The 16,173-nt window shown below is 32.6% G+C and overlaps 1 protein-coding gene across 1 annotated transcript; it reads left to right on the forward strand.

The window, feature by feature from the left end:
• The first annotated feature begins 3,694 nt into the window (after positions 1–3,694).
• LOC131868835 (G-type lectin S-receptor-like serine/threonine-protein kinase At2g19130) lies at positions 3,695–6,123 on the forward strand. Its single transcript, XM_059215674.1, has one exon. It carries the CDS (start codon positions 3,695–3,697, stop codon positions 6,029–6,031), a length of 2,337 nt encoding a protein of 778 aa, XP_059071657.1. The 3' UTR covers positions 6,032–6,123.
• Positions 6,124–16,173: the final 10,050 nt, after the last annotated feature.

Below are 16,173 nucleotides of genomic sequence, written 5' to 3' on the forward strand. Positions count from 1 at the left end.
CATAATGCCAACTCTACTGTGATGTCAGCACAAGGAGCTTTGCCCTTCCAATATGAAAATTCTTTCTTTTCTGCTACTTTTTTCTTCTTCTGCGGTGCATATAAAATCTCCCTCACCAGACATAATGAACTAAGCTGAAATTAACATTTCATTACTTGATTCAAAAAATGCTTCTATTTTGGCAGATCAAAAATAGGTCTTCCATGCTATTTGGGCAAATGTAGCAGATCGATTACTTGAACTGTGTGCCGCTTCTTGGTTGCACAAACAAAAAAATCATTATCTTAGCTAAGTACTACATAATTTAAGTGTTTCAGACATAGCAAAAAACAAGAACCAGTTTCTGGTTGTCGATACCCTTGTTGCACCCTTTTGTTAGATGCTTCCATCTTCTCTCTTAAAAAAGTAAAAGTTATGTTCATGTCAACCCTCTTAAGTAAAACAAGACTAAATTCATAAAACAAATTTACAATGTGAAGTAGCATCAGCTCATTTTCCAAAGGGAAAAATCTCACACCCCAATTGAAACATCTTACGTTGATAAGGTGAAAATAACAGTAGAGGTATGTGGTTAGTGATAGTTTTTGGTCGAATGTGAGATGAATCACATCTATTGTACTCTCCGGTTTCAATGTAATAAAATTTGGAGATCTTGACAATGCTACTGATTTTTTCAGGTCTTTCAAAGAGTGATTCAATGTTTCACTTTTTCCACTCTTTTATTAAGGAACATCCATTCCATAAAAATCTTCATATCCTCAAGATGGGAATTGGAGGAAATGATCAATTAATTCATTTTCACATCTACAATAACTGAAACTTCCTATATGCCATTGTAGCATAACACATGAAAAACTCAGAAGTAATCACAAACTGCCAAATTTGTTGTGTGTTATTTCCTGAGTTGTAAAAATAATGGTTCTGATATTCTTTTATATAACCAATCTATTTTTTGAGCTCATTTTTGCAGCAAGGCCAAAAAACATAGACAATAGTTAGAGTGAATAATTTTGTTTTAAAGCATTAGGGTATTCAAAATTTTGTTTTAAAGATTTGCACAATTACCCAAAATCAAACCCCACTTAACATGATAACGTTGTGATCCTCCTATTTTCACTGCACAAAACATATTTTTGTTATTATTAAAGTTCATGAAGTTAATCTTTAATAATACTATGTAATCTGAGACAAAAAGATAACGTTGTGCTCCTGATTTTGGAACCATCCCTTTATTTGGCACTAAAGTCATAGCAATAAGTTAAAAAATGGGTATTGGTTTTCTAAAATACAGTTAAGTATGGACAAAATTGGAGTTATCACTTTTGGTAGAACAGGGGCAACTCTGCAAGGTTATATCATGTAGTTTCCTTAAACTATGTATACCATTATTCTGTGATAACAATTCTATATTAATGTCAATGGAGAGTCAACAAGACTACAAATGAAAAAAATAAAGTATGGAAACTTAGAAGCAAGCCTATTATTCTAGGTTTTGCTGACTATTATGCTCGGCCATATACATAATCATTATAATCTTTAAGATTTCAGCAGCTAGAGTAGATAGAGAGAATTTTCAGTTGTAGAGGAACTTGCACGAGTTCTCTTAATGGATTCTAAGCAGTGGATAAGGTCTCAATCAGGTTTGGAATTTGATTGTCACCCCTACCTCTCATATGAAAATTTCATGACAGTGTTCTAACCTATATTCAAAAAAGAAACTACGCCTTATTCTAGCCACATAGACCAAAGGATGATCATTTTTGTTTCCATTAGACTGAGTCGACTACTGCCAATGAGCTGAGCTGTCTAAATGACCTTACAAGAAGTATTTAGAGCTCAAAATACAAATTTCTACATATAAACGAAATGATGTTTTCATTTGATAGTTATTACGTGAAAAAAAATCTTAGTCGGACAAAGATTTGTTTGATCTATGGCTTAAACAAAGACTCTAATGCCTAATTTCTTATGAGACCATAATTGATCCTTGGATCTTCCATGGAAAGCATAACCCTCTTACAAGAAATCAGATAAGACCACGTCCTAAGCTTGTAATTCTCCTGCAATCCCTGTATAAATAGATGGTTGACCTAGATTATAAACCCCGAAGTTCAAACAATCTAATACCCTATAGATTTCTCAATTTGTTAGGTTTATACCAATTCACTGCTAATCAGACATTGTAATAAGCCACTCAAAATTAATTCATGAGGCATGCCAACATCCCAACTTCAATCCAACATCTAGATTCTTAAATAGGGCTAAATGTTTTCCTTAAGAAGACATGAGTGAGTTACCATTAATTCTGAAAGTGTAAGGAAGATTCATGTTGTTTGTTGACTCCATTAAATCCATGTTCTGAACAAAAGCATTGTATCGCTACACAAGCTCGCTGATCGAACTGTACTTCTTGTCATAACTGCACAAAAAGATCTAATCCAAAATATTGTTAAATAACCAAATCAAATACAATTAATTTAGCTATGCAGACAATGATTGAGACAATTGGGCAAAAGAAAATGAAATCGAATTAAACACCCACATAACTATAAGTTTGATTGACAGAACTAATCATACGAAAAGACATCCAAACCAAATACCCAAGATAGATTATTAAATAGGGAATAGGAAAATGCGACCAAATCAAATACCCACAAACCTATAAGTTTGAAAGCTCTAAATTGAGCACAAGAAAAACTAACCAAGTAAACACCCACAAGATTATAGTTTTGATTGATAGGTATAATTGGCCATAGAAAAATGTAAACCAGAGAGAAAACTCTGCAAACTATAAAGCTTTGGGGGAGGTTCACAACAGCTTAAACGCATCATTTCCCAGTTCACTAAATTTATCAGTGACCATGTCAATATAATCGCTACCATCGAAGGCAGTTACAGCAACAGTGAAATAATACTATGAAGATACAAGTGATATTGTGGTTTCGAAAAGCTTCGACAATCCAACGAATATGTTGCTACCTGCAATGAAGATCAGTTATGAAAAACTTCTCACTTCGTAAACCCTAACAAACCCACCACCTAAGATTTTAGTCTACAGTTAAATTTGGAGGAAAATGACACCAAATATTGCTACAAATTAACTATTGAGTGCTGCAAAAAATTACATAAGACAGAAAAAAGATTACACTTGGGTTAAAAGTTTCCAGAAATCTTTCCCAAAGCAGATCTGGGGTTTTTCCTCTCATCCTTCTTTCTTTCCAAACCTGCACCCAAAAAAAGCCACCGAAGCACTGAGCTTGTTTAATTTACCATTCGTCACTTCTCCAAGATTCGTGCAAAATCTAAGCCAAACAATCAAGAAGCCACCTGCCGCTCACCGGGAAAAGTGACTGGTCACCGAAAAGCAACAATTGCCGGATTGTCTTACACTTCGACGAGCAAAAAGCCCCCACTAAAAGCCTATCTGCTTAATTAATTAGAAGAAGAAGAAATAAATATACAGAAAAAAAGATCAATGGTATAATAAATAAAACATTCAATGCCATTATTAAATTGACAGATGGTATTTGTGAAACCTTTGGAACGCTACGCAAGAGGAAAACATTACCCACAACTTTTGTTTTTGGCTTCAATACAGTTAGGCGACCATTGAATTTGATGGCCTCTTGGAGGTGACGCTGCTCTGTCAAGGGGAAGCTCTCTTGGAACTCACGCTATCCTTTCAAGGGACTTCATGGGAAATATATTCTTAAGCCTGCTTTTTACAGGTACCCTGTTTATTCAACTGAACAGTAATAGTGGTGCTCGAGATACTCTTTCGCTGGGTGCCTCGCTTACTGGAAAGCAGACAATCATTTCAAAGAATGGCACATTTGAGTTGGGATTCTTCAGCCCAAATGGAAGCAAATGGTATATTGGCATCTGGTATGCCAAAATTCCAGAGAAGACGTATGTTTGGGTGGCCAACAGGGAGACTCCAGCGAGAAACCGGTCAGGCGTTTTGAAGCTGTCACGAGAAGGTAATCTGGTATTGTTCGATGCAGAGGGCGCATCTCTTTGGTCAGTCAACACAACAAACAAGGCCTTCCGAGCTGTGATATTGGATTCTGGTAATTTTCTAATTCTGACCGATGGCAATAAATCTGAAACTGTTTGGCAGAGTTTCGAGAATCCTGTAGATACCTTGTTGCCCGGGATGAGGTTCGGTGGACAGCAAAAGTTAGTCTCTTGGAAAAGCTCATTGGATCCTGCTCCTGGGCTTTTTGCCCTACACATGGATCCGTCTGGTGCAAAACAATTTGTTCTGACATGGAACAATTCTGTACACTATTGGACGACTGGAACTTGGGACGGCAAAATTTTCAGTGGAATTCCAGAAATTGCAGACAAACAACTTTTCAATGTCAGCGTTGAAGGTGATAGCTCTGGTTTGTATTTCACTTATATGTTGGTTCCTAACTTCAATGCTCTCGCACGCTTCGTCCTGACTAAGTTCGGACAAGGGCAACAATCTTCATTCGAAAGCACGGGTTGGAGCATGTTCTGGTCTGTGCCCAGAGATGCATGCGACGTATATGGTACCTGTGGTGCGTACGCAGCCTGTGACTCCAGAAATCTTCCGCTCTGCAGCTGCGATGAAGGCTTCAAACCCACAGACGATCGCGCCTGGCTTTCGCAAGATTGGGCGTCCAGTGGCTGTGTTCGGCAGAGCCCGTTAAACTGCAGCACTGACCGATTCATCGACAATAGTGTAACTTTGCCTGATGAGGGTTCCTCATACGCTGCATCCACAAAGAAAGATTGCCAGGAAGCCTGCCTCCGCAGCTGTTCGTGCACCGCGTTTGCTTTCAATCCGTCTTCAGGGGCGTGCCAAGTCTGGTCTGGAGATTTGCTAAACATGCGCAACTCTACTCCATCAAAAATCAATTCAAATGTCTTCATTAGAGTAGGTGCTTCTCAACTTTCAATGAAAAGCAAAACCACAAGTATTGTAGGCGTCGTGCTGGGTATCGTTGGTGCACTCACCGTTGCCCTGGGTATCTGTTCAGTTTTAATTTGGCGGAGGCATCAGCAGCGGTCGATGGACAGGCCTGCAGATTCCTCGGACTCTTTTCTGAGAATGTTTAGTTACAAGGAGTTGAAAATTGCAACAAGGAATTTCAGGTCTAAGTTGGGGAGCGGAGGATCCGGCTCAGTGTTCAAAGGATCTCTACAAGACGGTACGCTTGTGGCCGTTAAAAAAATGCAGGGGTCAAGGCAAGATGAGAAACAATTTCGGGCGGAAATCAGTTCTCTGGGAAACATACAACATGTGAATTTGGTCAGGCTGCGAGGGTTTTGTGCACAAGGATCAAAACGGTTACTGATTTATGATTACATGCCCAACGGATCTCTCAATTCCCTCCTGTTCACAAGTAATTCCACGAGTAAGAAAAAGGTACTCGACTGGAAGACCCGATTTGAGATTGCATTAGGCACCGCCAGAGGGTTACTCTACCTCCACGAGGAATGCAGAGGTTGCATCATTCACAGCGATGTGAAGCCCGAAAACATTCTGCTGGACGGTGATTTATCACCGAAGTTGGCCGACTTTGGGTTGGCAAAGCTTATGGGTAGAGATTTAAGCCGCGTTCTAACCACTACAAGAGGAACGAGAGGTTACTTGGCTCCAGAATGGATCTCTGGTCTTCCCATCACTCCCAAAGTTGATGTCTACAGTTTTGGTATGACACTCTTGGAAATTATTTCTGGGCGAAGAAATCTAGACTTAACCGTGCAAGATTCAAGTTTGTATTATTTTCCCCCGTTTGCTGCAACTCAAATTCAACAGGGGAAGACGATTAATATTGTGGAGGAGGGTATTGCAGAGGCGGCAGACATGGAAGAGGTGGGAAGATCATGTGTTGTAGCATTGTTATGCATTCAAGAGGATGACGAAGTGAGGCCCAGTATGAGACAAGTGGTGCAAATGCTGGAAGGGAAGATGGAGCCTCGAACTCCACATGTTCCAAGCTCTCCTCTGACGGACAACGATGGAGACCAAAGCAATAGTAACAGCTATAGTGACTGAAATGTTACTAGTTAGAATAATGTAGAGGTATGCTATTTAAGCTTAAACTTTAGTTGCTAGGTAAATTCAATTTTGAGTAGTCAATAAATTTATGTAAGTCATCATTTTATTTATGTTCCATATCTAAGAAACAATCATAATATTTTGTATCTTATATTTTATTTAAGAATTAATTTTCAAAATAATATTATTATTATAATGTTTATGTTTATAATTAAAAATTATCATCATTTTATTTTATTTTTTAAAGGTAAATGTATCTCGTGAGAGTTATAAATTAGTGAGGTTCTAAATGGGTTTCTTCATTGTCATTAGAGAAATCAATAATAAAAACACAATAGAGTTTGATTCTTGGTGGCAAATAAATTTAATTTGTATTTGAATTTTATATTTAATTTAAAACTTATTTTTCTAAATAATATCATTAATATAATTTTTATTATTAATTTTTATTTTTTTTAAGGTAAATGGTTTGTGTGAGAGTTATAAATTGGCGAGGTTACAAATGGAGTACCACATCTTTATATGAGAACTCAACAATAACATCACAATGGTGTTTGAATCTTGGTGGCAAGATTTAAAAAACCTCTATTTAACCATCATAATTTATGTGTTTTTAAAATATGTCTATTTAATTGTCACACTGAAAAAGTGTTATAAATAATGCAAAAATATCTCATGTGGTAAATATGTTTAAATATTTATTTTATAAAATATATTGCTAACATGTAATTATAAAACTAACACAACTAACATATATGATCCTTTACTATTAACAAGTTAACCAAATTGACGGTGTGCGAAAGAGGAGGAAGGAGTGGTAGGGTTTTGGATGTTGTAGAGGAAGCAGATGAAGATGGCGATGGTGACCCAAATGGGATTGGGTCTATTGCCCGGTTGGTTTTGGGACTTTGCTTTGCCTTGTGTTTCTCCTTGGGGTTTGTGGAGGATGTGTCTTCTAGAGTTTCCTTCTCTCATTGGTGTTTTCCTCTCAACCTGCTTGAGGGAATTGATCCTTGTTGGCCCCTTATTAGGTTGGTGCAGGAATAGCAGTTTTCTTGCTCCACTATTGTCCCCCTTTGGATCAATAAGGGTTTTTGTCTTTTTGGTTTTGTCTCTGGCCTTTGCCATTTTCTCTTGGTGTACTTGGCTCTTGGAGCCCCACCCTCTGTTGGGTACTTCCCTTTGGGTCTATGCCTACCCTCTTCTAGTGATCTATGGTGTTGTTGGGGTTCTTTGTAGGGAGTTCTTTCTATAATTGGGGTTGTGTCCCCTCTCTTTTGTTCCCCTCCAGTTTCGTTTGGATTTCATTTGTGTTGAGTTATATAGAGGGTGTCTCTAGTCGTAGTGTGCAAGGATCCTTTGCCCCTTGGTCACTTGGTGCTCCTATTGGTAGCGATTGTTGTTTATGTTGGGCTGGTGGCTAGTGATTATATTTCAGGTTGTCATTAGCCCTTATTCCTATGGTTTTTCTATTAAAGGAATCCCTCCTCTCTACTTGGGTGCTAGTGCTGGTTTCTTTGCTTGTTGTAGGGGTGTGTGTGTGGGGGGGGGATCTGTTTGTGGTAGAGATTTTATGTTCTTTTTTTTTTAGCACTGGATGCCTAGAGCAAGTCCCTTTGTGACCCTCCCTTTGATCTATAGTCCCATCTTCTTCACTCCTTTGGAATGTGGGTGGAGGATTGTGTTTCATTTCTCTTCTACTATTGTGGGGGTTTTAGTGCTCCTTTGGGCTGCTTTGACTACCAAGCCTTACTCGGTTGCTGATCGTTGTTTCATCCTTTGGTTTACCCTTATTTTTCTACAAAGTTTTGTTGATGGGATCAGTATCCCATCATGCAATGCCTTGCTTTTGTACAACACACCGCATGCCACTGGTATGGAATAAACCTCCCAATACATGGACCAACCTACAAGCAACTATCATTTGATATTTTAGCTCTCATATCATTTGAGAACCAAGAATAATAGTCAATATGCAAACTACAAACCATTCCAATAATCGAAAGATTGAAGGATCAATTTGGATTACTTTAGAAATAAGTACATAGTGCACTACAACCTAGAATAGTTGTTGTTTATAGAATTAAATATGCATTTACATGCAAGATTTCACACCTAAGAAATAAATATGTGAACAAGATAACAACAAAATAGAAAACGTATCTAGAAGAATATTCTTAACACAATATTCTACACTTACATAGATGTTTGAATTCTTGATATAAAAGAGTTGATCAAAATCCAATCTCTACATTAACTATCTCTCTTTCCTTTTATATCTCTTATTTTTATCTCCTTTTCCTCTCTCTATTTACTTTTCTCTACATATTTCTTCATGTCCTCTTGTCTTGTACTTTCCCCTTTCTATATTTCTCCCTATATCTCTTTTATCACTCTCTCCCTTTGTATACCACATAGATTTTAATAAATACAAATTGAGGAAAAATAAAATCTTTTTTTTTTTGTTGCAAAGAGGTACTTTCTCTTCAAAAGAACAACCTACATTTACTTTCATGGCCAATGCTTATCTAAGAGTTTCTTTAATATAAGTAATTTCTAATACGTGAAAATCATGTATATCTTGGTAGATGATAATTCTTGCAATAAATATTTGTCAAAACATCAATGAACCATATTTTAGCACCATAAAAATTATGAAATAGACAAATGTCCATTTCTACCATCTCAAAATCAAATTAGTATCAAATTCCAATTAAAAATGTTTTTTATAATTTTTATAGTTTAAAAATTAACCAAGCTTATATTATTATGATTTAACCAATCTTTTATAGCTTTAATAGTTAAAATAAATTATGCAAGTTGATTATAATATAACTAGATGATAGACTTTTATATGTTAAAACTTCCACCGTCTCTTGTAATCTCCGATGCAAGAGAACGCATGAATATCCAAGACTACAACGTTCGAAAATCAATTTTATAATGTTTTGAATTTATTCGTAGGCATCGTTGGTTCATGTAGTGCAACAGAAACAATGCAATGTGGCATTCTATAAAATAGTTTAGGTGCCAAGTTTCTACTATTTTAGTTGGTTATCACTTTAAATATATTTTGTGTTTCTTAGTAGAAGCCCTAAATTGGATGTACCAAAATTGAAACCCTATTTCGTTTGGTTCTGTTTTGCAAAATGCATCGAAAAGAAGAGGCGCCGCAGGGAACGGGTCTGTGCTAAGCCTGACACCAATTGCAAGTGTGCATGGTGTATATATGATAATTGACAGTGCGTCTTATGGTGTTGCAGAAATGGTGAAATCTATAAAATTTTGGCTTAAACGGGATATCGGACTTCGACATTCAGAAAGGTGATATGACCGTGTAAAAGTAAACCCTAGTTTTTAGGGTTCACCGTGCTATTGAAATCATTTCTTTTTTACTTCTAAATGTAAAGATTTTTCAAGGAAATTATTCCAATTTAACAATAAGATATTTTATTGAAGTTATTTGTCATTTTACACGTGAGAAAAATATGTGTAAGTTCAAATTCATATTTAAATGAGGTATTTTGACTATCAGAAGCCAAATGGTGCTATAAATAGGCGCTCCCATACATGCGTTAAATAGGCATTGCAATGTTGATTCAGTCTAATCAATATCTAATTTATTTGTTCAAGGATTAAGATATAAATTATGATACTAAAAGTAAGGATACAAATATTCATATTAATATCAGTTATTATTATTCACCATTCATAATTGAACCCTTAGTTATAAATTTTGATAAAGCAAGTTTTTCAATGATCTTTGGAAGACAAAGGATAAACTTAAAGTAGTCAGTCATAAATTTCGATAAAGAAAGTTTTCCATTGATCTTTTGAAAACAAAATATGAACTTAAAGTGGTTAAGATATGCTAGGTACCTCTATGTATTTATTTTTGTAATGAATTCAATTAAAAAAATATTTGATGATATACAGTTATGATTTTTTGGTTATTATCAAAATTTATATAATTTATAAAACAAAATAGGTTTTGATATTAATTCATGATAAACATAATTTATAAGTAATTAGATTCTTCTTATATTAATATTATGAATAAATTTTATTTATATTCTATTAGAATTAGAAAGAAAACAAATAGAATATTATTATTATATAAATTGTGTACAAGAGTTATTAAGCTTAATTTATAATATTTTTATTTATATCTAATATTTACTATCAAATATTTTAAGTATGTAAGTGATATAAAGTTTAATAGAAATATTTAGACGTTCTCAAAAAAATCTCGATGTGGTAAATTCTTTGTGACACGGATTGAGACCCATGAAGAAACTAAGATTTTTATGTTGAAAATTATGTTATATTATAGCATGACTCTATTCAATTATGTTTCTAAGTAGTGTAAAAAGGTTTTTTCAATTCTTTTTCGAAATTAAGTACCTAATATGTCTAGCTTTGAGTTGGATAATTACTTATGTATAAATATTACATTTTATCAATTTATGACCCTCCCTATGTAACCTAGGAAGAAAGTGGTGAAAATTTTATGGAAAAGTCAAAAGTCATTTTCCCTTATGAAGAGGAAGTGTTGAGAATCACAAAAGTTAAGCTTGATCAACAATGAATTTGAATTTGAAGCAAGAGTTTGAAAACTAATTTGAAATTAGGAGAAAATAATGGCTATGTCATATCTACTTATTTTTCGAATAATATGATCGTGTGCTAGAAAAAATACTATTATATGGAAAAAATTTGAAATTAAATATTTTAATTTTATTTTATAATAAAATATTAATAAATAATTAATATTTAGACTGTCCTATCTTGTTATAATTTTTCATACTTGAGAAATTTTTTATTTTGACTTAGTAGACAATATTGTTTTAGCCATTCCTTTTTAATATATCATCAATGTTGGGCTAGTTTTTGGATATGTTGTTCTTGACTACAGGCTATAAAAATTATTATTTATTATCCTTTAATGTTATTTTTAATGTTTTTTCATTATTTAATTAATGAGCTATTTAAATATAATTTTAAAAAAATATTATGCAAACCTTCCTATCTCTTGTATTGATTCTTTGTTCTAAATTTTGTGAAAATATTTTTAATTTTATTAATTTTTTTTAAATATCATAAGATAAAAACTATATATTTAAAATGTAAGTAATATGATTTTGCAAGAATCAAGGATAAAAATAATTTGACATAAAATTAATTTTAAATAATATAAATCAACAATAATAATGATTAACAATTACAATCCCTTAGCACTTCTCTTTGTTTTTAGTGCATCTTAGATTTATTAACACTATAATAAATGATACTTATCTAATTATGTTTTAATTTAAATTTTATATGATTTTGAGACAATTTAACGACGTGAGATTTCTGAATTTTGGTGGGTGATGCCCACCATATATAGCCTATTGGCTAATAATTCTGCAATCCCCTAAATTATATAGGAAGAAATTATAAAAATCTACTCCCCTCATGCACCATTACTGGCTTTCCTTTATTTTTGGCCAATATATGAGACACAACTAATCTCCACACAAAACCACATTCCATACCAAAATCAAAATATGCAAATCATGATAGATTTTTCACATGATTTTCATCATTCGAATCCTCATAATCAGCCTCCACAATGCTATTAAAACCTAAAAAATATGATGAAAAACCATCATGTTATGCAAATTTCTATTTTTGCAGGTGTGTGTTTTTATGTTGAGAATAGGCATAGGTCAGTAAATAAAGAATCTTAATGACTCAAAAAAAAATGTAACTAAAAACATAAAAGAAGACTCCTTTAACTATGAATATCAAAGAATGTCCCTTTTTAATTTAATACTAGTGCAAAGCAATCATAAATAAAATAATCTCTTTAAGGTTATACTTCAATAAGGTATTTAAAAATTAAGAGAGATAAGCTTGGTTTGTAACAACAGAAGTTAATGTTCTAAAGAAAATATTCCTTCACTAAAATGAAATATATTGTCATGGCTAAAGATTATATCAACTACTAGTCAAAAGAATATTCTCGACATATTTCACTCAACAGTAAGCTATCAACAACTTCTATTCATGTAAATAATATTTTTTTGGCAAATTGATCAAGGAAAGTGGTGTTACTTATACATTTAGTCAACATTTTTTATTGGAAAAGTTGTAGACATATCTAGCGCTGCCTAGTTTCAACGCTACGTAACTACACACAAATTCAATGATCTATAAGCCAATACATTGTGGCAATAATCAGGAAAATGTGTGGATTATTTTAATAGTAATGTAAAAATAGTATAATTCTACACCAAGCTATAGAAATTATAGCTTAGTGTATCCAAGCCGCAACCATGAGCCCCCTTCCATTATCACCTATGTCATTTGGGTTTTTGCATTATCGATAATTTGTGTAGATCATTTTCTCCTAGATCCTATTTTCTATTTGATGAGACATTTAGACTTTATTACTAAATTAAATTAACTCTCTAACTAATGACATTAGAAATTCAACATGATGACCTAATGCTAAGCCTATCTTGAGAAAACTTAATCACTCTCTATCAATAGATGGTCACCCACCAAGGAATAATTGTCCAAATAGCTATCCTTGAAAGACCTTTGTACGATACTAATTGCATAATAATATAATCTATGTTACAAAATATGCATGTGAATATTTGTTCACCCACTAGAATTATGCCAAATGGTTCCATTCTCTACTTCATGTAAGTATCAAATCAAACCTTAGAGTTAAAAGATCTTTCAAAAACCAAATAAAAGAAAATGGTGCGTATTCTATTTTCATTATGAAATTTATGGCATTACATTTATAATATTATAAATTGGGAGAAATAAAAATATTTAGTTAATTTTGATAATTGATAGATAAACACTTTTTTTAATTATAATTTATAATATTTTCTTTCAGATGCATTGGAAGTAGAATAAATATAATAGTATATAGAGATAATAAATAAAGATAAATAATAATATTATATAATATTATAATAATACAATAGAGTTAGAGACTGTAGTATTGTAGATTAAAGATAGTGGTGACATGAAAGACAAACATGTGATTAAAAGAAAGTAATCCTCCCTCACGGATATCAATAGTTTCTAATCCATGAAAATCATGCATATCTTGCATAAATATAATTATTTTTTATTGTTCGAAGCTCTTCAATGGTTAAATAGTCATGCCAATACTACCACATTCCACCAATACGCTATAAAGAACACAATTTATCACTAAAAAAATGAGAAGATCATGTCATGAAGCACACCACACAAAGTAGAGTACATTTACTATGAAACTCATTAAAAAAAACATCTAAAAAGATAAATCTTAAATAAATTATATCTTGTGAAATTTTATTTGTAGATGAATTCCTTCATTGAATGGTGAAACATGATTCAAATTGTGTTTATATGTTTGACCAAAGTAATTCATTTTATCTACCTACAATGAAGGTTGTACAACACATACTTTACCTTGTACTCTACACTAATGAAGTACAATATTGAATACAAATACAAGTTTATTCTTATATTTTTAGCAATACATTCTTCAAGTTCTAAGTATAGTCAATTGCAAATAAGAGTTACCTCATCCATCAACATCATTTCCTATTAGGGAATTTAGTTGATCATAACATCAGTAATTTGAAATGTTTTGTTTATCACAAATAGGGTTGTGAAATGGTTTTAATCAACAATGAAAGGCATATTGAAAAGAATTAATATTATCATGTTTCAACCTTGAATTCAACATGATATTTTATAGGCAAGATGGATCGATCATGTAATTAATTTTATTCTTTAGTATTATTAGTGAGGAATGTTTGTTAATAAATAAAGTTATATGATGATTTCAATTTATTTATTATATCTAGTGTATTTATGATCTATAATTAATAGATATTTTTAATGATGCAAGACACTTAAATTTATCTCAATCATCTATGTCTACAAAGTGTGTTTATCCTGTCATTATTCTATATGTGTTTGTGTGATTACCTTGAGAGAAAAACACATACCTTCTAAACACAATGATAGTCATATTCCATCAGACACTGTCGCTATTTCATGTGGTCCAACACATTGCAAGAATCCATCAAAGTTTTGCACTTGAGATATGAGTAAAATAAGCTTAGTGTGAAAATTTGTGCACTTGACATTAATGTATTTGTATTTCTATTGTTTAATGATTTTTGATCAATTTTAGCAATATTATATTTAAATTTCATTATATATTTGTGCAATTCCATTTATCTTTTTGTGGGAGTCAGGAATGCTAGGAATGGTGTCATTTTCAAATCAAACCCCATTGTCCCATGATGCTTACTATCATTTCTTTAATGGGGCATCCAAGAGGAATCAAAATTTTGTTGGGGGAGTTATATTTCTTAATCGAAGTCCTTGTGTCAAATTTGCAACTCGCTTGAGTTCTTCCACCAATAAATATGTTGAAACTAAATCTTTGAGATTGAGGATGCCTCTTGCACTATGATGTGTAAAAGACTGCCAAAAAAACATGTGTGAGGTTTTTTATTCATTGAAAAGGCAAATCAACTGTGTAGAGGTCAAACATCTTCATCTAGAAGAATGTGAAAGGCAATGACTTCTTTATTGCAGGGGAAAATCCTCATATAGGATACAAAATTTCTTTTGCATGTTATTTTCATTCATTGTGGAGGGCGATACATAAGATTGTGAGCATAAAGAGAAGTATATCATCAATTTGCTAAATCCCATGCAAGTGATTTAACCTACGATTTGCACTTATTTTGTCTTTGCTAGTACATCTCAGCAAGGCAATTTGCCTATAAGCAGACTCGATTCTTATTATACGCGACTCTCTGAAGGTGACTTCCATGGTGCAAGATGTGAACAAAAAATATTTGAATAAGTAGTCTTTAACTAGGTCCAGGCCACCCAAGCAATCTTGATTTAAGAATTAAGATTAAATTGAGTGAAGATAAAGTAGTATGGTTGACTGATAAATGGATTCTAGCGTCAACGAATGTGCTAAATCAAAAAATATCATAGGTTAAAGAACCTTCTACAAAATGACATAAGTTGAAAAGGTTCCCTTAAACAATAATCTTGTTCACAAGAATCTCAAGAAAGGAGATTGTTTCATATAGACATTTACGAATAACAAAAATATAACGTGTATGATCATTAATAGTCTCTGTCTTCTAGAAGGGAGTATGTAATAGAAACCATATTATTAGTGATGGTCAAAGTTGTGGCAAAATTAAAAGAGTGGAATGTTAAACGTGACTTGTTTATGCATGTTTTTCATGCATGTGTGATTTAAAAATTTCTTGTAATTCATTTTTTGAATAACAATAGAAACTTTCAATCAAAACAAGGGATATTGCAATAATATTGAAAGTGTAAAATGTTAATAGAAATATGGAAGAAAATGAGCATAGATCATACAATTCATTCATTCCACATCTATCTTGGAAGTAAGTCACGTATCCACTTAAAATAAAGAAAATCTATTAATAAAATTAAAATATGATTTTTTTATAAATTTAATTTATATACAAATAAAATAACTTATAATATATAAAAAATAATATTCATCCGATTTAATTTTGACTTTCTTAAATGATAAAATGTTGAAGACAAAACTCTAAATAGATGCTAAGTTCACTTATGATAAACCTTATCTAGTACATACAAAATGGACTATAATCTAAAAAACCTTTAAAGTGGTAACATTTTTAAACAGCTGAAATAACTACATGATTATTTTACATGAAATAAGAACCTCCAAAATTCTCAATCCTCCTATCAAATCAACCACTAATGAAAGAGTTTAAAAAAATATATAGATTAAAAAATCACTTTAAACATTTAACCTTATCATTAGGACATCCAAAACTTACAATAAAGAGCAATACCTACATCCATTGATGAGAGGAACAAAATTAGTTATCTATCCCTAAGTTACCATCACTTCTTCCACATGAAATACAAATTTAACCCAAAGGTCCAAACAGTGAGCTGAACGCATACTTAATATGCCCTAATGTTCACTAGCTTTTTTATATTGAAATAGGTATACTAGGTATAGCTATCTTAACTAAAATTTGAGCTTAAATAACCTTCCTCTACATTTTACAATGCACTAACCAACCGCTTACAATATT

The sequence above is a fragment of the Cryptomeria japonica genome, unplaced genomic scaffold, assembly GCF_030272615.1.
Source record: "Cryptomeria japonica unplaced genomic scaffold, Sugi_1.0 HiC_scaffold_221, whole genome shotgun sequence".
Lineage (NCBI taxonomy): Eukaryota > Viridiplantae > Streptophyta > Pinopsida > Cupressales > Cupressaceae > Cryptomeria > Cryptomeria japonica.